The following is a 23,314-nucleotide window of genomic DNA, read 5'->3' on the forward strand; positions in this document are numbered from 1 at the left end:
CTCAAACTGTCCATACTACACTCACATACAGCTGGAAATAATACACTCGTTCACTCACTGACTCCCACTCACTCACTCTAGGAAATGCTGGCCGACACTTTACTCACTCATTCCAAACTGAACTCCAAAGCCTACACTCCATTATAGCAGCAAACTGTCCATACTACTCAACCTACACTCACAGCACACCCGTGAAGATCCGGGTTAGAGGTGGTCTCCAGCACGCAGCGTTTGTAGTATGAGGCGGTGAACAGGATCGGGTGGGCAGGCTGATAAACTGACTCATCGTATCCCTACTGCGTACTGGTAGATCAATGCTCACGATGTTGATTGCTCAATTTTCTGGTCTAAACTCAATTGTTTCTTGACCGCTGCCATATAGCTGGATTATTGCTGAGTAAGGTGTTAAACAACACACAAACAAGAGTGAGTGAGTATGGTTTTATGCCACTTTTAGCAATATTCCAGCAAGATCACGGCGGGGGACACCAGAAATGGGCTTCACACATTGAATCCATGTGGGGAATCAAACCCTGGTCTTCGATGTGACGAGCGAATGCTTTAACTGCTAGGCTACAAGATACAGCAGGATATACTATATGGCCAACAATACAGAGTCACTGCAAACTGGCCATGCTACATAACCTGCACTGAGTCACTCAGTATCTGCTATCCATGTGCACAACCTCCAGACACTCAGGGTCGGCCATACATCAGACTCAACACTCAGCAGTAAATGCCTATTATTCTGGGCAGCCTCGGACAATAAATATGACATCATCTGAGGAGAATTTTGACTTGAATCATGATGCTATATCATTTGACATTTCAAAGTGCAGTATTATATGTAACACAATAGTGAGTGAGTAAGTTGGACTTTTAACAATATCACAGCAAAATCTCAGTAGGGAACACCAGAGATGAGCTTCACACATTGTACCCATGAGGGGAATCAAACATGGATCTTGAAGTGACAAGCGAATGCTTTAACTGCTAGGCCACCCAACCACCCCTGAAACAGAATAACATTCTTCAGCTTGTTTCGTACGAATCAATGGGAAGCATGTATTTCCCAGATACTGATTTCCTTATACGTAATAGAGGATGTCACTATACACAAATATAGTTATGAAATCAGCCCTCACATATGTTGTATCTTTGGGTGTTGTATTCCTGTTGTAGCTGGGAAGACCATCTAGGTTTTGTTTTTCGCAAAATTATGGTACTGTATCCTCTTGGCTCTGCTGTTTCATATTCTTTCATTGTCAAAAAGATATGTACCTGTGTTATAATGAAATCAGCTCTATCACTGAATATCTGAAATTTATGTACCTGTGTTATAATGAAATCAGCTCTATCACTGAATATCTGAAATTTATGTACCTGTGTTATAATGAATCAGCTGAAATTTATCCTGTGTTATAATGAAGCTGTATCACTGAAATTTATGTAAAATTTATGTACCTGTGTTATAATGAAATCAGCTGTATCACTGAATTTCCGAAATTTATGTACCTGAGTTATAATGAAATCAGCTCTATCACTGAATTTCCGAAATTTATGTACCTGTGTTATAATGAAATCAGCTGTATCGCTGAATATCTGAAATTTATGTACTTGTGTTATAATGAAATCAGCTGTATCACTGAATATCTGAAATTTATGTACCTGTGTTATAATGAAATCAGCTCTATCACTGAATATCTGAAATTTTTAATGTACATATGTTCATCATATTAGCAAGGTGTGTGGGATTGTAAGAGCTGAATGGGTTCTAAACCACTACCGACCCATAAAGATCTTGGTTAGAATTTGTCTTCAGTAACCCATGCTTGTCGTAAGGGGTGACTTACAGGATCGGGTAGTCAGGCTCGCTGACCTGGTTGACACATCCTATCCCAATTGCGTAGATCGATGCTCATAATATTGATCCCTGGATTGTCGGGTCCAGACTCGATTATTTACACCCCTGCACCGCCATATAGCTGGAATATTGCTGAGCGCGGTGTTAAACAACAATCTAAACAGCTATCATTTAGATTGACCTCTGTAAAGCCAGTCACAGCAGTTTAATGTCCAGTTTGTACAATGCTGTTCACCGGGTAATTGATGTATAAATGATTCACTTTGAGCAGGAAACAGCGCAGTTGTTGTTGTTGTTGTTGTTGTTACAATTATTAAAAACAAGTTGTATATGATAAGTCAGTTTTTTACGCTGCTTTTAGCAATATTCCACTGATTGAAGTGATGAACACCAGACACGTCACGAGTGAATGCTTTTACCACCAAGCTGTCCGACACTGACTCACAGCTTACAGAAGGGCAGTGGGGCGACCTAGTGGTTAAAGCATTCACTTGTCACACTGAAGCCCAGGTTCAATTCCCATGTGGGTGTTACCCACTGTGATATTGCTGGAATATTGCTTAAAGTGGCATAAAACTAAACTCAATCACTTACTCGGGGCAGTGGGGTAGCCCAGTGGTTAAAGCATTTACTCGTCACGCCAAAGACCCGGGTTTGATTCCCCACATGGGTACAATGTGTGAAGCCCATTTCTGGTATCCCCAGTTTTGATATTGCTAGAACATTGCTAAAAGCGGCGTTAAACTAAACTTAGTCTCTCTCTCTCTCTCTCACTCGCTCACTCACCATACCAGTATATTTGCAATGGTATTTTGTCCAGCAATTTCCATCTGGGCGTATCAAGTTAGCACCTATTTTTCAGTGGTGTAAATGGGGCGGTGGGGTAGCGTAGTGGTTAAAGCGTTTTTTCGTCACACCGAAGACCCGTGTTCGATTCCCCACATGGGTACAATATGTGACGCGCATTTCTGGTGTCCCCGCCGTGATATAGCTGGAAAGTTGCTAAAGCGCGTAAAACTAAACTCTCACTCTCTCACTCACTCACTCACTCACTCTCTCACTCACTCACTCACTCAGTGGTGTAAATATTATTTCAGAAACAACAAGGGATGAGTATCTTAATGCAAGTATTATGAGTTAACTGTGTAAGGAGACATTGCACAGATTGTACAAATCTCATGAAAATAGTTCCAGGAAAGTGACCACATTTGCATATTTATTGAGTCGTAATATCAGGTTATCAGACTGATGGTTATTGCTTTGATAACAGAATCCATTATCAGATACAGTGTCTCTTTTGATACGGTATCAATAACCAAAGAGAAACTACTTCAACAAATGTGATTTGTATTCTTTGTAAATAACAGAATCCATTATGTTACACAATGTCGCTACTGATATAGTATCAATAACCAACATGAATCTATCTCAAATTTGATTTGTAATCTTTGTAAATATTATCTAATTGATAAGCCAACTTTAGTGTGAATAGCAGGGGCAGTGGGGTAGCCCAGTGGTTAAAGCGTTTGCTCGTCACTCCCAAGACCCGGGTTCGATTCCCCACATGGGTACAATATGTAAAGCCCATTTCTGGTGTCACCTGTCGTGATATTGCTGGAATATTGCTAAAAGCGGCGTAAAACTAAACTCAATCAATCAATCAATTATGTGAATAGCATTTTGTCAATAATTGTTCTTCATAGAAGGTCTTCTATCAGTGTATGAAATAAGCCCAAAATCTAGTCAGACATCAGGGCTGGTAACTTCAAAATGTTACCAGCCCAAAATGGATTTAACCAAACCAAATATGGTGAATTTACTCAGATGTATGGAACATCTAAAAAATTTACCAGACCATTGGGCTGGCTAGCTGTAAATTTAGACCATCCGTCAGAAATCTAGACCGTCTCAGGCAGACGGGCCTTATTTCATACACTGCTTCTATAACTGTAAGGTTAAAGTATGTGCTTTAGTACAATGAAGTACAATGCCAGGACTCCTTGTGGGCTCTTTTTCAAGCTTCATTATTGAAATGTTGGAAACTTGGTGGCCCTTAAACAGAATTTCATATCTTTTTGATGTACTGAAAAGTTACATCCAGATCCACTTCATAGTCCCAGAAATATATGAGCATTTTCTATGAAACTATTAGCTTTGTGGTCAGGGCACTCGTTGGGACGTGTTTCTGATAGGTTGCATTGATGGACAGGTCCCAATTTTAGTCTGGAGTTGTCTCCCTTAGATGTGCAAGAACCTCACCTCAATGACTGAGGGTTCAAGTCCCATGATTTTCCCTGTTTATGTGTCATGGTTTATCACCTCCATACCTGTCCTTGTGCCAGTTTAACACCATTTTGAACAGTATTTCAAGTTACATCATGGCGAGGCAACTCAGTGTGGTAGGAAAATCCAAAGTGAAGGATGTTTCTGATGTTTAACACTAACTGGGTTTCAAACATGTAGCACTTAATTGACTTTATACCCAAGATTCTGGGTTTCACAAACTTATAAACGCCTCACTGACTCTTTGGGCTTTCCTGCTACATTAAACTGACACTCCATAGTGTTACTGGAATACTGATCAAAGAGATGTAATACCCAACTCCCTCACTCACTCACGGTGGTAATACCATAGTTCACCTATTAACAGCACTTCCCTTATAACCTGCTCTTGTGCCATGTTCCTATATAGGAGCAAACACTACCCAGTCAGCTTTTCATTGAAAGAAACCAGATTATTGTTCACTGTCGCAAGTTGCTTCCCTTTGCTCTGCCAGGATTTGCTGATCATAGCAAATCTGGCATTACAAGCCTCTTTTTGACTTTTATCAATTCATGTTCATATATTAGGTGTCAGAAGACTTTTGAGTGAGATTTTCTATGAAACATCTTATGTTTGCAGTCTGAGAGTCGGCTGTTCACCCCCATCACGGATAAGACAGCACCAACGACGTCTACACCTTCGTCTACTGCCACCAAGATGTCAAAGAGAGAATCGCTCAAGGTCAGTTATTAATTACACACTGAGACAATGTTCTGGAAAAAATGAAAAAGAAACTATTTCCTGGGCAATTGTATAAAACCTGTCGGTGTTTTATGGTATTCATGATCTTGTTCTATGTGTTCCTGGTCTGTCAGGGAAGAAAACTTCAATTTTTATAATGAAACAGTGCTCAGCCATTCCAGAATCAACTAGTCAATTATTTGAGTTTTGATCAGATAATTATCCTTGTATCAATGTCCAGGATTGCAATGTGGGCTCGCTGTAATGTTAATCCTCCTTTTACATATAACCCATGCACTACAACCTAACTGATGAACTGTGAAGTTAAACCCAATTTGCCATGTACGTATCGTTGGATTGTAGGATTTCGACCACCATACCTTCTCAGGTGGCAGAATATTGTAATTAGGTCGTAAACGTTCCCTCTGGATTATGGTTGCCTTTTATCTGTGGACACCACTGAGACATTCGGAAATGGAAATGAAATTTGAAACTAAGTCATAGTTATCCCTGGTGGTATTCCTATGTAGAAAAGTGATTATCTCCCCTTGCTGTGACATCACAGCTGCGGCTGTTTGAAAACCTCATAAATTTACTGTATAGGCCACGTACAAGACATGTTACAGATTTGGAAGTGATCCAAGTTTTTAACGTTCATTGTATTATATGGGTCAGTGTTGTCACATTGGTGTCCATTGAACAATCACATTCATTATCTTTGTGTGAATTTATCTGAGATTTCTTTGTGATCGGACTCAGGTGGCAGAATATTGTATTATACCCATAACTTTTGTCATGCAGGTACAAAAGAAAAATTATCGGAGCCAGAAGAAAGCAGCAGCTAAGGAGTTGCTGAGCACGCTCAAAGACCGTTCTGTGATAGTCCTTGCTGATTGGCTGAAGGTTCGGGGGACATTGAAAAGCTGGACCAAATTGTGGTGTGTCCTCAAGCCAGGGTACCTAGTGCTGTACAAGAGTGAGAAACAAAAGGTACGGACATGTAATGTAATGTGAGTAGTACCATAGTACTCATGCTGTTGATCACTGGATTGTCTGGTCCAGACTCAAATATTTCCAGACCGCCGCCATATAGCTGGAATATTGCTGAGTGTGGTGTTAAAATCAATCAATCAATCAATCAATCAACCAATCAACCAATTAACCAACCAACCAACCAACCAACCAACCAATCGATCACATACACATGTACCATTCCAAAAAGTCTTTGGATGCTAGCTATGAAATGTCTCCCTTGAGACAACAAATGGGATTGGATGATCAGGCATGCCTGTCATCATAACCTTATTTAGTAGTTTGATGCTCATAATGTCAGTCACTGGTTGTCTGGTCAAGACTTTATCAGTTATAAACCACTGCCATGTAGCTGGAATACTGCTGAGTGCAGATTTTAACAAAATTTAATTTGATTAAGAATCTTATAACGTGCCTTTCCAGGCTTCATATCCTGCTTAAGGCGCACAAAGGATGCTCAAAGCGAACAATCTGATTATTATTACCCAGGATAAACCAAGCTGCCTGTGAGGCACTAGAAGGTTAATAGTCACATGACTTATCCCACCAGGTACCCATTTTTGGCTGTGCAGGGCCAATTTTTATACAAACGCACTTGTCTAAGGTGAGACCACATGTATTACATTGTGCTTCGTTGTGGGAAGGACTTAAGTCCTAGAAACTCTCAGGAGTCAAGCTGCCAGACGTGGTCACCTCTCCGTGCGCAACATTGTTTAACTTCAACTGATTTGTGGCCTGGGATGTTGGGGTAGCCTAGTGGTTAAAGTGTTCGCTCATCACGCCGAAGACACGGATTCGATTCCCCACATGGGTACAATGTGTGAATCCCATTTCTGGCGTCCCCTGCCGTGATATTGCTGGAATATTGCTAAAAGCGGTATAAAACTAAACTCACTCACTATGCACAGAACCACACACCATCACAACAACAAACAAGCTATTCCTGAAAGTCTTCAAGTCCGTATTCAGCTAGATACACATGATGACACTGTCTCACAACTCAAGCAAGGAGACCCTGAATGACTATTTGTTGTAGTTGTAATGTCTATTTGTTGTAGTTGTAATTTCTATTTGTTGTAGTTGTAATGTCTATTTGTTGTAATTGATGCAGTTGTAGTAGTAACATTGACATCTTCGTTCTCTCTCACAGAGCAGCCACTGGATCGGTACCGTCCTCCTGAACACATGTCGACACATCGAGCGACCATCAAAGAAAGATGGTTTCTGTTTCAAACTGTACCACCCCCTTGACCAGTCTATATGGGCCACAAAGGTATGTTCCACTCTTGCACAGTCCATTTGGGACACAACTGGTATATTACTATAGATAAGCCAAGTTTTAAGGGCCAAAAAAGAGCAGTCTGTAAGAAAACGACATCGTATCGTTGTTTGTCTCATGTACACACTTGTTTTTCAAGTCCACCTTATTTCTTTTATGTTATAAAAACATGAAAGAATTCATTTTTCTGACATCTGGTGTAAATGTCAGGTATCACATTTAGTTTGCTTGGTTTTTGGATCTGCCACTCTTAAAATGTAAAGGTCAGAAGGTAAAAAGTCAGAATGAGGGTTTTTTCTTATACAGCGAAAGGTTAAAAAAGTAAAGATTACTTTGACAATAAAAGTGACAATGCTAACTTGTTTTCAGATTTGGATGTATGATATTTAAAAGGACCCAAAGAAGTCCATTCTCTTCCCACAGAGGTTACTTGTCATTTCTTCCTACGAACCTCTGTTCTAATACGCCCCTTTCATGGTGCGAGTGTTCAGGATTCATGATTGGTTGCAATCAGATTTAGTTGTGCAATCAGCGACGTTGTTTCAAAAGTGATCATTCACAAGGCCTCGGTTATTTCCGTATGCTTCGGGAAAACTAGAACCTCTTTCCCTGCGCGATGCGCAAACGTTTCTTATAGAACTCAGTCATGTAAATGGCGGATCAATGGCGTCTCCATCGCCCTCGTTGACAACGGACAAGCTAGCCATTAAATGTCTTGTGTGTCACATCAACACAAGTTCCTGGCAGAGGATGCATATTTGTGACCCAACATTTGCTTGTATTAGTCAAGTTGATGTAACACGTGTTGTGATTGGACAGAAAGAAGGGAGATAATTCGTATTGTGATTTTTTGCCGCTAGGGGATTTTACGAGAACCAGGAAATATGACCGTATTAGAACAGAGGTTTGTAGGAAGATATGACAAGTAACCTCTGTGGGAAGAGAATGAAAGAAGTCTAGCATTTAAAAAAAAGTCTCACCTTTTGGTCTAAATTTGAAAAATCTTCCATGCATCATATTGTTTTCTACCAATCAAATTTTCTATGAGAATCAGTACAAGAAAAGGTCTTTTAAAAGACTCGCCACTGATGCCAGTATATAGCCAACATGTTTGCTGTGAAATGACCTGTGGCTACTTGCACACCATGTAACTGTCAAATAACATAATATGGTCTTGAGTTATTCTTTAAGAGCAGATATTGTGTTGGAACATACTCTTTCTATTTCTATTGGTCTCTTTTAATTTTGCATATTTTATTTCCTCCTTTAATGTCAAATATGGGGGATTAGGGGTAGCCTATTGGTTCAAGCGTTTGCTCGTCACGCTGAAGGTCCAGGTTCGATTCCCACATGGGTACAATATGTGAAGCCCATTTCTGGTGTCCCCGCCGTGATATTGCTGGAATATTGCTAAAAGCTGTGTAAAACCAAACTCACTCACTCACTCACTAATGTCAACCCCAGGATAATATGGGTTCCACATCATGTGATACATTTAAAATATTGGGTTTACATGGGTGTTTAAGGAATGTACAGAGGAAGAAAGCTTTTATGCATTAAGATAATGGTTAATGGTCTTGATAGTTTCTAGTCAAGAATATCATGCATACCCCTGGTATCTAAGTTTCCAAACTGACATTTCTTTAAGGTATAAATCAAATGTGAGACTTTTAATATCTGTATATGTTGCTATTTAATTCACAATAGCTTTAATATATTGATAACTACAAGGATATGAAATTCATTGCATTGATCAATACTGACTGAAGAATACAGAGCACTTCGTACTCAAGGATAAATAATAATATGAATGCTTATAGAAAAAGATGTATCACCTGAGGCAAGTCTAGATGACAATAGCACTGATGGTAAAGGCAGACAGACAACGGCAGTGATGCTTTCAGTACGTGTGATAAAGAAGTATATGTCTAGCTGACCTAGTGTCAGCCTGTGTTCATCGCGGCATCTAAATGTCAGTTTCGCCATAGACAGATAAGCTGGAGGCCTTGTTTGTACTGATGCAGATTCCTGTGTAGCTGCCTGTAGACATTGTTTGTCAAACACAGCTTGGTGTGACATATGCTGCTCAACAGCAGTTAAGGATGATCATCTTTCATATTGCTTTAGCTAATCTGTCAGGTGATCTTTAAGTTCTGTTGAGTAGAATGGTAAGCTCATGATGATATTGGGGATGGTGGTGGTTAAAGCGTTTGCTCGTCACGCCAAAGACCCGGGTTCGATTCCCCACATGGGCACAATGTGTGAAGCCCATTTCTGGTGTCCCCCGCCGTGATATTGCAGGAATGTTGCTAAAAGCAACGTAACACCATACTCACTCATGATAAATGATATTGATGGTCATGTTGATCAAACCAATTATTTGGAGCCTGGTATTAAGTTTAATGTAGCCTCATGAAAATAATCTGAGATTATCTGTAATCAGTGAGAGATTAACTTTAGTCAATGTGAGCTTAGCTGTAGTCAATAAAACAATTGTTAACTTTATTTGAGTAGTGTACAATGAAATATTACCAATAAAAAAAATCAATTCAATATTCTTAACTTCTTTTGAGTAATCTGTATCACACTTCGTTCCATTCAATAGCAACGGCAAATCCAGAAACCTTACATAGCGACTAAGCTAGACCTCTTAGAAGTTCTTTGATCTGAAATCTTGGCGTTAAATTGATCAAAGTTTTATGAATGATGGTATTACTGTCCAGCACGTGTGTCAGAGTTGCCGGTAGACTTGTAAAACAATGCATTATTGATCCAGCTGGAGGGAGTTGTGTGTAGATACAGGGGTTTATTTGACACAGGATGGTGTTTGCATTCCACATGGTTGTGTGATGAGGTTACTTCCTTGTGAACCAGAGGGGATTCTGGGTAAGAATATTGGTCCCGAGCTACATCACTTAGTTGCAAGAGCCGGGTGAATTGATCGGGATGTCGGCCTCGGTGGCTTGTTGATTTCATGTCAGGATGTACGAATTGAGAGGATCGATGCTCAAGATGTCAGTCATTGGATTATCTGGTCCAGATTATTTACAGAAAGCCATCATGTAGCTGGAATAAAGCTGTGTGAGACTTAAAATGAAAAATAAATAAAAGGAAGAAAATTGTGATCGGTCAAGTCAGAGTGTTTTAACAATTGTTTTTTTCATGGGGTATGGGAGATGCTGTTCCTAGATGTTTTCCTTTTGGTTTTTCAGTTTGTACCTAATGATTTATATGCAGAGGGACCCGTGAAGGTCTGGGTTAGAATGAACCTTCAGTAACCCATGCTTGTCGTAAGAGGTGACTAACGGGATCGGGTGGTCAGGCTTGCTGACTTGGCTGACATATGTCATCGGTTCCCAATTGTGCAGATTGATGCTCATGCTGTTAATCACTGGATTGTCTGGTCCAGACTCGATTATTTACAGATCGCTGCCATATAGCTGGAATATTGTTGAGTGCAGCGTACAACTAACTCACTCACGCACTCATGCAGAGGAGTTGATTAGTTAACGAATATTGCATTTTTTAAGTACTCAAAGATGGCAAGAAATTTTTTTGTTTAGCATTTTCATTAGTTAAACAACAGAAATCATGAAAATCTGTTGATACATAATTTTAGGATACTTTTGCATAATGCCCAGGTGTTGCTTTAGTGTTACTTGTTCAAATGCATGTAGAGAGTGTCTAGTTGTGAATGTCGGGCTGAGAATCAGCGCAAGAATAATAACCTGATACCTCAGTGAGACTCAAGGTTACGGTGTATTTTTCAGGGTCCCAAAGGGGAGACAATCGGTGCCTTTGTACAACCTCTTCCCTATTCCTATCTGATATTCCGAGCGCCATCTGAGGCTGCAGGTGCGTATGTTTGGTTTTGTAGTAGAACAAACAATTTGGAGGTGAGGTGTAGCTTGTCTGGTTGTAAAATGTTCACAAACCACAGATCAGTTTTTTGATTTCTATCAGTGGTGGAATATGTGAATACCATAATACTGATGTATATACATGGCTATAATACAATTAGTAGGGGACACACTCACTGTCTCTCAGCTATTGTAGTCCTTTTGACTTCACAATCAAATGGACTATAAATGGCTGTCCTGATAAATCAGGATCTAGTTTTGTCCAGACTCAATTATTCACAGACCACTGTTATATAAGCGGAATATAACCAAATGTGGCATTGAACAACAGACAAACATTTAAACAGTGTGGCATCAGTTGAATTAAGCTATTGTCATTGCCCTGTCATGAACACACATACTTTCTCTTCTCCAGGCAAGTGTTGGATGGATGCGCTAGAGCTTGCTCTCCGATGCACGAACCTGCTGATGCGGTCCATGACAAAGGACCGGGACTTGCAGGCAGCAGATGCAGATGTTGACGCAGATCATGACACCATGATGGCGACTTTTGAGAACGAGACTGATAACCTCAACGAGAGCGACTGCGAAAAACACTTTGAAGGGCAAGGTCAGTGAAAAACACTTTGAACTCTTTGCAGGCAAGGTCAGTGACATATTGAGGAGTCATTTGGGGACTGACTTCTTTAAACTCTTTGAAGGTCAAGGTCAGTGACATATTGAGGAGTCATTTAGGGACTGACTTCTTTAAACCCTTTGAAGGTCAAGGTCAGTGACATATTGAGGAGTCATTTAGGGACTGACTTCTTTAAACCCTTTGAAGGTCAAGGTCAGTGACATATTGAGGAGTCATTTAGGGACTGACTTCTTAAAACTCTTTGAAGGTCAAGGTCAGTGACATATTGAGGAGTCATTTAGGGACTGACTTCTTAAAACTCTTTGAAGGTCAAGGTCAGTGATATGTTTAGGAGTCATTTCGAGACTGACTTTGGGGTTTGGGTACAGGGCTCCATTTTACAAACCAAGTTTCTTGGCAACATTATTGGCCTATGTTTAAATATGGGACATAGGACCACCCTAGGACCACAATAAAGGAGAAATGGACCTTTGCCGGGTTCTCTAAAATGTAACTCAACTGTTGACTTGTGATCAACTGACACATAGTGACCAACACTGAGGTTTTACTTTATTACCGTTTGTTCTATTTAGCTGTGCAGGATCCACTACTACATAAACTGTTTTTGCAAATTTCTAATTTCTCCTGCAGGTCTCGACGAAGACAGTAAGACAGATCGCGAGGAGGCGAACTGCGATTCTGAGTCCAGTCAATCAGATTATGAGAACGACAAGACATTCGATGAAAGTATTCACCCACTTGAGAGTCAATATGTGGAGAACTTTTCTGAGGAACTTGGACTGGTATGGAACGGTGTTTTTTATGAAAACTTACAAAATCTAGGAAATTGTGGCTACTGTGAAGATAATAAGTGCTTAATGTTTTTTTCTGGATTAGATGTAATTTGATTATGGCTTCTTTCTGATACCATGTTGTATGTACAGGGATGTTTGGTTATAATGAGCTGATCACAGTGAAATCATTGAGTGTAATAAATATGTTAAAACATACATAGTTATGCTGTGTTTGCAGGAATACTCTTAAGAACTTTAGTGTCATCACTTTTGATTAGTAAATAGAACTTTGAGGAGTGTTGATGTAGTATGAGAGATTAAAGTATCAATATAAAAAACATTAAGATGCAGATTTTCAAAGATGAGGATACTGGGTGGTTGTCTTGATGCGGTGAGATGACCTTCAACAAAACTGAAGATAGCTGAACAGTATTTCTTCTTTTGACGCACGAAATTCTAAATGGCACATCGTTACGTCACAGTGAGTGCACTGTGGCACATTTCTGTTGTTTTCTGTCAATAACTGCCAGTATAATGTTGAAAAATGATATGTGGGAATAATGGCCAAAGGAAATATTGTGATTTCAGCAAGGAGACACTTGCCAAACAGAAGAAGTGAATGACGAGAATAAAAGTCTCATCTGGACACTAGTCAAACAGGTAACTTGTAGTGAGACAGGTAACTAGTTGTAGTGAGACAGGTAACTAGTTGTAGTCAGACAGGTAACTAGTTGTGGTCATACAGGTAACTAGTTGTAGTCAGACAGGTAACTAGTTGTGGTCAGACAGGTAACTAGTTGTAGTCAGACAGGTAACTAGTTGTGGTCAGACAGATAACTAGTTGTGGTCAGACAGATAACTAGTTGTGGTCAGACAGGTAACTAGTTGTGGTCAGACAGGTAACTAGTTGTGGTCGGACAGGTAACTAGTTGTGGTCAGACAGATAATTAGTTGTGGTCAGACAGGTAACTAGTTGTAGTCAGATAACTAGTTGTAGTCAGACAGATAACTAGTTGTGGTCAGACAGGTAACTAGTTGTAGTCAGACAGGTAACTAGTTGTAGTCAGACAGATAATTAGTTGTGGTCAGACGGATAACTAGTTGTGGTCAGACAGGTAAATGTTGTAGTCAGACAGATAACTAGTTGTGGTCAGACAGGTAACTAGTTTTTGTCAGACAGGTAACTAGTTGTAGTCAGACAGGTAACTAGTTGTAGTCAGACAGGTAACTAGTTGTAGTCAGACAGGTAACTAGTTGTGGTCAGACAGGTAACTAGTTGTAGTCAGACAGGTAACTAGTTGTAGTCAGACAGGTAACTAGTTGTAGTCAGACAGATAATTAGTTGTGGTCGGACAGATAACTAGTTGTGGTCAGACAGGTAACTAGTTGTGGTCAGACAGGTAACGAGTTGTAGTCAGATAACTAGTTGTAGTCAGACAGATAACTAGTTGTGGTCAGACAGATAACTAGTTGTGGTCAGACAGGTAACTAGTTGTAGTCAGACAGGTAACTAGTTGTGGTCAGACAGGTAACTAGTTGTGGTCAGACAGGTAACTAGTTGTGGTCAGACAGGTAACTAGTTGTGGTCAGAGACAGGTAACTAGATTGTAGTCAGATAACTAGTTGTGGTAACTAGTTGTGGTCAGACAGGTAACTAGTTGTGGTCAGACAGATAACTAGTTGTGGTCGAGTCAGACAGGTAACTAGTTGTAGTCAGACAGGTAACTAGTTGTAGTCAGACAGGTAACTAGTTGTAGTCAGACAGGTAACTAGTTGTGGTCAGACAGGTAACTAGTTGTAGTCAGACAGGTAACTAGTTGTAGTCAGACAGGTAAGTTGTGGTCAGACAGGTAACAGGTCAGACAGGGTAACTAGTTGTGGTCAGACAGGTAACTAGTTAAGACAGGTAACTAGTTGTAGTCAGACAGGTAACTAGTTGTAGTCAGACAGGTAACTAGTTGTGGTCAGACAGGTAACTAGTTGTAGTCAGACAGGTAACTAGTTGTGGTCAGACAGGTAACTAGTTGTGGTCAGACAGGTAACTAGTTGTAGTCAGACAGATAACTAGTTGTGGTCAGACAGGTAACTAGTTGTGGTCAGACAGGTAACTAGTTGTGGTCAGACAGGTAACTAGTTGTAGTCAGACAGGTAACTAGTTGTAGTCAGACAGGTAACTAGTTGTGGTCAGACAGATAACTAGTTGTGGTCAGACAGGTAACTAGTTGTAGTCAGACAGGTAACTAGTTGTGGTCAGACAGGTAACTAGTTGTGGTCAGACAGGTAACTAGTTGTGGTCGGACAGGTAACTAGTTGTGGTCAGACAGGTAACTAGTTGTGGTCAGACAGGTAACTAGTTGTGGTCAGACAGGTAACTAGTTGTAGTCAGATAACTAGTTGTAGTCAGATAACTAGTTGTGGTAACTAGTTGTGGTCAGACAGGTAACTAGTTAACTAGTTGTAGTCAGACAGATAATTAGTTGTGGTCAGACGGATAACTAGTTGTGGTCAGACAGGTAAATGTTGTAGTCAGACAGATAACTAGTTGTGGTCAGACAGGTAACTAGTTTTTGTCAGACAGGTAACTAGTTGTAGTCAGACAGGTAACTAGTTGTGGTCAGACAGGTAACTAGTTGTAGTCAGACAGGTAACTAGTTGTAGTCAGACAGGTAACTAGTTGTGGTCAGACAGGTAACTAGTTGTAGTCAGACAGGTAACTAGTTGTGGTCAGACAGGTAACTAGTTGTGGTCAGACAGGTAACTAGTTGTAGTCAGACAGGTAACTAGTTGTGGTCAGACAGGTAACTAGTTGTGGTCAGACAGGTAACTAGTTGTGGTCGGACAGGTAACTAGTTGTGGTCAGACAGATAATTAGTTGTGGTCAGACAGGTAACTAGTTGTAGTCAGATAACTAGTTGTAGTCAGACAGATAACTAGTTGTGGTCAGACAGGTAACTAGTTGTAGTCAGACAGGTAACTAGTTGTAGTCAGACAGATAATTAGTTGTGGTCAGACGGATAACTAGTTGTGGTCAGACAGGTAAATGTTGTAGTCAGACAGATAACTAGTTGTGGTCAGACAGGTAACAAGTTTTTGTCAGACAGGTAACTAGTTGTAGTCAGACAGGTAACTAGTTGTGGTCAGACAGGTAACTAGTTGTAGTCAGACAGGTAACTAGTTGTGGTCAGACAGGTAACTAGTTGTAGTCAGACAGGTAACTAGTTGTAGTCAGACAGGTAACTAGTTGTAGTCAGACAGATAATTAGTTGTGGTCAGACAGATAACTAGTTGTGGTCAGACAGGTAACTAGTTGTAGTCAGACAGATAACTAGTTGTAGTCAGACAGGTAACTAGTTGTGGTCAGACAGGTAACTAGTTGTAGTCAGATAACTAGTTGTAGTCAGACAGATAACTAGTTGTGGTCAGACAGATAACTAGTTGTGGTCAGACAGGTAACTAGTTGTAGTCAGACAGGTAACTAGTTGTGGTCAGACAGATAACTAGTTGTGGTCAGACAGGTAACTAGTTGTAGTCAGACAGGTAACTAGTTGTGGTCGGACAGGTAACTAGTTGTGGTCAGACAAATAACTAGTTGTAGTCAGACAGATAACTAGTTGTAGTCAGACAGGTAACTAGTTGTGGTCAGACAGATAACTAGTTGTGGTCAGACAGATAACATAGTTGTGGTCAGACAGATAACAGGCTGTATCTTTAGCCAAAGGGAATGCAAGTGGTGAGTTAAGTTCTCTCAGACGATCTAATTGGTGAGGCAAGTGTTTTTAGGGAATCCTATGTAATGATAGCAATATATCACATTAAGATTCATCCATAAAAGCAGGAATCTGAATCTAATCGCTATTTTTGCAGGTTCGTCCAGGTATGGACTTGTCAAAGGTGGTGCTGCCGACGTTTATCCTTGAGCCGAGATCGTTCCTGGATAAACTCTCCGACTACTACTACCATGCTGACCTCCTCTCAGAGTGAGTTACATCCATACACCATCTATACACCGTATATACACAATATATACAGCGTGTATACACTGTATATACACCATATATACACCATCCATACACTGTATATACACCATTCATATATACACCATATATACACCGTATATACACCGTATATACACCATATATACACCGTATATACACCATATATGCACCATATATACACCATATATACACCGTATATGCATTGTATATACACCATATATACACCATATATGCACCGTATATGCACCATATATACACCATATATGCACCATATATGCACCATATATACACCGTATATACACCATATACACACCATATACACACTATATATACCATAAATGGCCTGTCCAACACTGCAATATCACTGCACATAAAGTCACACAGAGAGAATGCCAAGGTTAACCCAGGAAGAAAGAGAACGAGCAGTAGGGATAGTTGAATGTCTGACCCTCGTTGTTATTTCACAAAATAACTGTTTTCCCAATCTGACTGTAACATATACACCATATATACACCAGCTGGTGTCACATATATTTAGCCCTCTGATTCATAAGCTGACATCATATAAAAAACACCACACATGTGCTAGCAATAGCGATGTCATTGTATATAAAGAGGCAGAAAATTTTATTTGAAATGTTTAATAGATCTGCCAAGTTCATATAATGTAGATTTATTAATTACATATCTCTATATCAGTAAGTTTTATCTAAATATAAGCAGAATACAATTTTATTATTTATCAATGTATCAATACCTACTGATATTGCTTAGTTGATATTACTATAATTCCCAGTCAAATATACACCAAGCTTTCAAACCTTTACATGTACTATAACCGTGCATTTATACCATAGCGAGTATACACCAATAATGGTTGGTCACAGAACTATAACCGTGCATTTATACCATAGTGAGTATACACCAATAATGGTTGGTCACAGAACTATAACCGTGCATTTATACCATAGTAAGTATACACCAATAATGGTTGGTCACAGAACTATAACCGTGCATTTATACCATAGTGAGTATACACCAATAATGGTTGGTCACAGAACTATAACCGTGCATTTATACCATAGTGAGTATACACCAATAATGGTTGGTCACAGAACTATAACCGTGCATTTATACCATAGTGAGTATACACCAATTATGGTTGGTCACAGAGAAGATAAATTATCGTGAAGACACTTTTCCCATTAGATAAATCATTGGAACATAAACTAACCATTGCCTTAATAAAGGGTTAAATAGTATGGTATGTGGGTGACCTATTCATGAAACGGTCATAATTGAGACCATTCTTTCACAGTAACGAAAAACAAATACAATGCCATAATGAGAATGTCTTTAGCCCATTGCAGTATTATCCTATTTATGGCACAAATCTTTTCTGAAACAGTGAGCTCTATGTGATACAGGAAAAACAATTTACAGAATTCCTAATGACATCATTGAGCCAAATTGCATTTCATTTATGCACTGGGGCGGTGGGATAGCCTAGTGGTTAAGGCGTTCGCTCGTCACGCCGAAGAAACGGGTTCAATTCCCCACATGGGTACAATTTGTTAAGCCCATTTCCGGTGTCCCCCGCCGTGATATTGCTGGAATATTGCTAAAAGCGGCGTAAAACCAAACTCACTCACTCACTCACTCATTTATGCACTGATATTGTACACTGTTACATGTGTTGGAAGAGAAAGAAAACAGGACCAGAAATATATGGGAAAATAAGTTGTGATTGGCAGCTTGTTTTTCTTTAACCAAGACATTTATAATTGTTCGTTTTCTTTAATTTAAGGGGTGGTAGGGTAACCTAGTGGTTAAAGCGCTCACTCGTCAGCTGATATCGTTTGGGATGTTATTTTGGGCTGCATTGAGCCGTAACTATTCTGTGACAAGCCTTTGGACTCTATGCCGCTTGATAAAAAATTCACAGCGATAATGATTATGTGTAACATTGAAAAAAATTATTTGTGCAAGTCTTTGCATTTAAGAAGTGAAAAAAATTAAGGAAGTTGAACACCTACCATCAAATTTATCCTAAATTCCAAACCAAACAATAGAAACAGACCTTTGTTAATATCCTGCATGTGTGGCTCATGTTTTTTCATATATGTTCAGGATTTCCTTGCAATATATGTTTAGCTATCTCATGTGAACTTTCCACCATCTTGGATCTCACACCCAGCAGGAAAACATATTTACCAAAACAACAAATGTGCATGAAATCTGTATGGCTACATGTTAAAAACAGATAAATCACATCCACCTTCAAACAAAAACATTGTATCCTGATTACAAACAGGTCTTTTACAATGCCTCTCTGTGTCAAAAGGATGTTAGGAGGAGTGTGAGTGAGTGAGTTTAGTTTTACGCCGCACTCAGCAATATTCCAGCTATATGGTGGCGGTCTGTAAATAATCGAGTCTGGACCAGACAACCCAGTGATCAACAGCATGAGCATCGATCTGCGCAATTGGGAACCGATGACATGTGTCAACCAAGTCAGCGAGCCTGACCACCTGATCCCGTTAGTCGCCTTTTACGACAAGCATAGTCGCCTTTTATGACAAGCATGGGTTGCTGAAGACCTATTCTACCCCGGATCCTCACGGGTCGATGTTAGGAGGAACTGAGTGGATAAACTGTAGATCTGTCTTCAGGAATGATACAACAGAATTACACTACCATATCTTACAACAGAAGGCCATCAGTTGTCAGGCATCTTACCCTGTCGTAAACTCCAAACACAAGTTTGACTCATAAATTTCAGATAACAGAGACATTTTAGAGAGCAGACTTAGCAAAGATTTACTTCAATATGAGACATGTTAGAAACAGATAAATCACACTAAGACCATCAAACAAAAACATTGTATCCTGATTACAAGACAAACATCCTGGTCTCTTTACAATGCCTCCTGGTTGAACTATTTAGTCACAGTCAGGCAGTGATGGCATCGTACTGATGGCATAAAGGGGGACAACTTAGGCTTGATCTGCAATATGCTGTGTGTATACACAATAGAAGTGCATTGTTAGTTTTCCTTCACTGATACAATACATGATACAGGTTTTTTTGTGTGTTGATACAAAACAATACACTTGCTAAATTACGTGCGACTTGTTTAGAAGACTAGTGACACCCCAGCATTTTGTCAGTAAGATGTCTCAGAATGAATCGTAACTAGCTTCAGGTTTTCTTGTAAAATAACCACTTAAGCTAGCTTTTCTTTGGAACCTGCTCTGAAATATTATTTGTCAAGAAGTTCCCACTTGATGTGATGTGAATATGTGTGTCGCAGTATCTGTCTATTGTGACCTATGTGCCACGAGGCGTGTGCTGTCGTGACCTTGCTGTATTGGTTTACCCCAAAAACAGAATCAGGGACATCAATTAGCACTCTAATGCGACACAAGCCCCACAAGAAACTTACCATTATACCTCTGATTTCCAGAGCCGTGCTGCAAGAAGACCCTCTAACCAGAATGAAGGCTGTTGCCCGATGGTACCTGTCAGGATTCTACAAGAAACCCAAAGTAAATAAATCTTCAGATCTATTCTGTCAAATGTAATATTGCCCCCTTCAGCAAATTCTCCAAGCACAATTACACATGTTTTACTGTATACTAAATTTGAGGAGTGTGGGGTAACCAGTTTGTTAAGGCGTTCGCTCATCACGCCGAAGACCCAGGTTCGATTCCCCACATGGGCTCAATATGTCCCCACTGTGATATTGCTGGAATATTGCTAAAAGCAGCATAAAACTAAACTCCCTCTCTCACTAAATTTGAATGACAAGAAAAAATAGTAGCCTATGTATAAGTATGTACATTTACTGTCAAAGTATGCTTGTTTCTGTAAACTTGCCATCTGTGAAATGATACATTCAAGAATTTATTTGTCTAACCGTGTAGATGATTGTCTGACTCGCGTGTTTCAATCTTTCTTCATCAGGGATTAAAGAAACCCTACAACCCGATAATCGGAGAGACCTTTCGATGTTACTGGCATCATCCCAAGACAAACAGCCGCACATTCTACGTCGCAGAACAGGTACGTCCAAAAGGTTCCACAGTATTTGCGAGGGGCTGTGGGGTAGCCTTGTGGTTGTAGCTTTTATTCATCACAGCAAAGTGATTTGATACCCAATGTGTGTACATGCCCATTTCTGGTTTCATCAACATAGTATTGTTGCAGTATTGCACAACAGTGCATAAAACCATATTCAGTCTCACGATTAGTGTTTTTCATGAGATATCATGTGTATCAGACCACAGACAGGATTATACGAGCAAGTGTGTCATACAACTAATACGAAACGAGTGGGAAATTTTGTATTGCCCGAGCGAGAATGAAGGCCATATATAATTTTGCATGAGTTTCGTATTTGTCATGTGACACACTTGCTTCAGTATAATAAGTTCTTTATTATCCATTTTATTCATGTACATTTGTGCAGTAAAACATGGCAAGCAAGTGTGATGGCCCTCGTCATTGACGTCAAGTTCAGTTGTTTAAAGACGTCACAGACAACGAAATACAGAAACATGAGCACATATGATATATATGACACTGGTTATGTTTCACCACATGGGTAATATTGAGGTTTACATTGCGGCAGATCTCACACCATCCTCCCGTGTCAGCCTTCTTCGTCACAAACAGGAGAGACGGCTTCAACATCAGTGGCAGCATCCTTGCCAAGTCCAAGTTCTATGGTAACCACTGCACCTCTGTAGAATTTGTCTCTTGATTAATGTGTGAAAGCAATCCTTACCTGTGGTATAAAGTGAGCTTAACCTGTAGATTTGATTCTTTGTTTCTGAAATCTTCATTTAAAATCTTGCCCTTCAAACCTTTTTTCAGTTTATCAGATTTTTCTTTTGATTTTATAAAGAGAAAGAATTGTATTAGCAATCTTGTTCAGATTTTAAACACAATCTTGAAAAAAACAACTTATTTTATTCATACCGGTAACTTATAGTAATAAAAAAGAGTATCAAGTTATTTTCTATGGGTTCATCTTTTTTAACCTCCTTTATGTTCCTGCAGGCAACTCTCTTTCCGCCATGCTGGACGGAACAGCTAAATTGACGTTCCTCAAACGAGGGGAGGACTATTTCATCACAATGCCATATGCCCATTGTAAAGGTAATAAGAGCTTGTTAGAAACTCTTAAATCAAATTTTAGCTTACTCACTTGCAGGCCCAGTGAGACGTGAGTTATTTGAAATGGACAGATTTAGGCTCACAAACAAACAAGGCAATACAAACTAGATATGTGTCAGTAGCAGTTTATATGTCAGTGTACTTTCAGATGTCCAGTAGTTGTTCACAATTAAATGTTTGGAACAATTTTGTCTCTGATCTTTAATGTTGAAGCTGGCATGTGTCTTGTGTTTTCCAATAGGTATCAAATCTCACACATGGCAAGTAGATAAATGGAAACAAACCTGTTCATATCATTCTTGTATAGATATTAGATTTCTAGAAACTGTGCTATTCAGAAATTTTTCTAATGATCAAGTCTGTTGTGTGTGGTGGTGTTAAAAACCAGGGGAGGTAACTCTAATCTTGTTTTAGGTTATAGGTTACACAACACCAAATGTTTTCCCATAGACTTCGTTAGTAACCTTTTTTTTTTTTTAATTATCCATGTACACATGGGTACAGTCTGGCCTTTAAACTACAATAAAACACAATTTCTGGCCAACTTGTCCGGTTAAATTTCCGAGCAGTGGAAGCGGAACACATCAACCCCAGTTCTGCACCAAATGTCACCTACTGGAAAATATCTGTACACACAATAGGCATAATCATGGTGATAAAAATAACAGCACTAAAAACTTAAAATTGTGGTCCGTTTTAATTACTGGGTGGATGTGCTTTTAAAAAACATAACTGTCTTACACTATTTCATCCAATCACAGCTGTCATATGTCTCTATCTCTTCAGATGTTTACATACGGTTCTCGCTCAGGGAGCATGTGATTCTGATTTAGTGTAGTGGAACCTGTAATCTAGCACTACAGTAGGTGACATTTTACAAGTGCCTCAGTCAGCTACCTCTACCAATCACCTAAAGTAAACCTACTACAATCTGTACCGACACCTTTCAATACACACATTTCAAAGGGGTCAGCTATTTACAAGCAAGAGACTTACTATTGCAATCTTACTTATCCTATCAATGAGGCCGTTTTCATCAGTCATTTTCTCTTGTTCATTCATGCAAAGGGACACGATGTCATTTTCTTATCACCAGAAAATGGAATTTGATGAAAGTGTAACCTTCAGCTGGGCTGACACCCTTTTACAGACTGCTTTTTTTGGTCCTCTAAATTTGGCTTATTTGCAGTAATATATGCAGGATATGTTTTAGATAGTTCGCTCTCAATCGGGATCTCTTGTTTCCTGGGGCGGTGGGGTAGCCTAGTGGTTAAAGCATTCGCTCGTCATGCCAAAGAACCAGGTTTGATTCCCCACATGGGTACAATGTGTGAAACCCATTTCTGGTATCCCCGCTGTGATATTGCTGGAATATTGTTACTGAGGGTTGTGATTTGTAGTGTAGTAAGAAATGTAGCTGATGAGTGTGGCATGTTTCAGGTATACTGATCGGCACCCTCACCATGGAGATGGGAGGCAAGGTTACCTTAGATTGCCCAAAGACAGGATACAGATGTGAACTGGAATTCAAACTCAAGGTAGGAATTTCAAAAATCAAATTACATCGTTGTATATGTGTATGAAGCTTGAATGAAATGTAATGCCCCATTTATCCTCGCTTCATCCAGAACTAATGTAAATGAACACCAACAAATGTCCTTTGTAGATTTGTAGTTGACTCTCAGAGT

General features: G+C 39.6%; 1 protein-coding gene across 6 annotated transcripts in view; it reads left to right on the plus strand.

Moving 5' to 3' along the window:
* The window catches only part of LOC124284301 (oxysterol-binding protein-related protein 8-like), a 132,836-nt gene that overhangs the window by 104,400 nt on the left and 5,122 nt on the right, over positions 1–23,314 (plus strand). For all 6 annotated transcript variants that reach the window (XM_046720371.1, XM_046720375.1, XM_046720376.1 and 3 more), the window contains 13 exons: positions 4,767–4,868; positions 5,670–5,858; positions 7,051–7,173; positions 10,950–11,034; positions 11,455–11,649; positions 12,307–12,458; positions 13,038–13,109; positions 16,314–16,426; positions 19,912–19,993; positions 20,412–20,510; positions 21,079–21,175; positions 21,510–21,608; positions 23,067–23,164. In XM_046720371.1, the coding sequence (XP_046576327.1) occupies positions 4,767–4,868; positions 5,670–5,858; positions 7,051–7,173; positions 10,950–11,034; positions 11,455–11,649; positions 12,307–12,458; positions 13,038–13,109; positions 16,314–16,426; positions 19,912–19,993; positions 20,412–20,510; positions 21,079–21,175; positions 21,510–21,608; positions 23,067–23,164 (1,506 nt within the window). The remainder of the gene's footprint in view (positions 1–4,766; positions 4,869–5,669; positions 5,859–7,050; positions 7,174–10,949; positions 11,035–11,454; positions 11,650–12,306; positions 12,459–13,037; positions 13,110–16,313; positions 16,427–19,911; positions 19,994–20,411; positions 20,511–21,078; positions 21,176–21,509; positions 21,609–23,066; positions 23,165–23,314) is intronic.

Source organism: Haliotis rubra, unplaced genomic scaffold, assembly GCF_003918875.1.
Source record: "Haliotis rubra isolate DU_JTF1 unplaced genomic scaffold, ASM391887v1 Scf333, whole genome shotgun sequence".
Lineage (NCBI taxonomy): Eukaryota > Metazoa > Mollusca > Gastropoda > Lepetellida > Haliotidae > Haliotis > Haliotis rubra.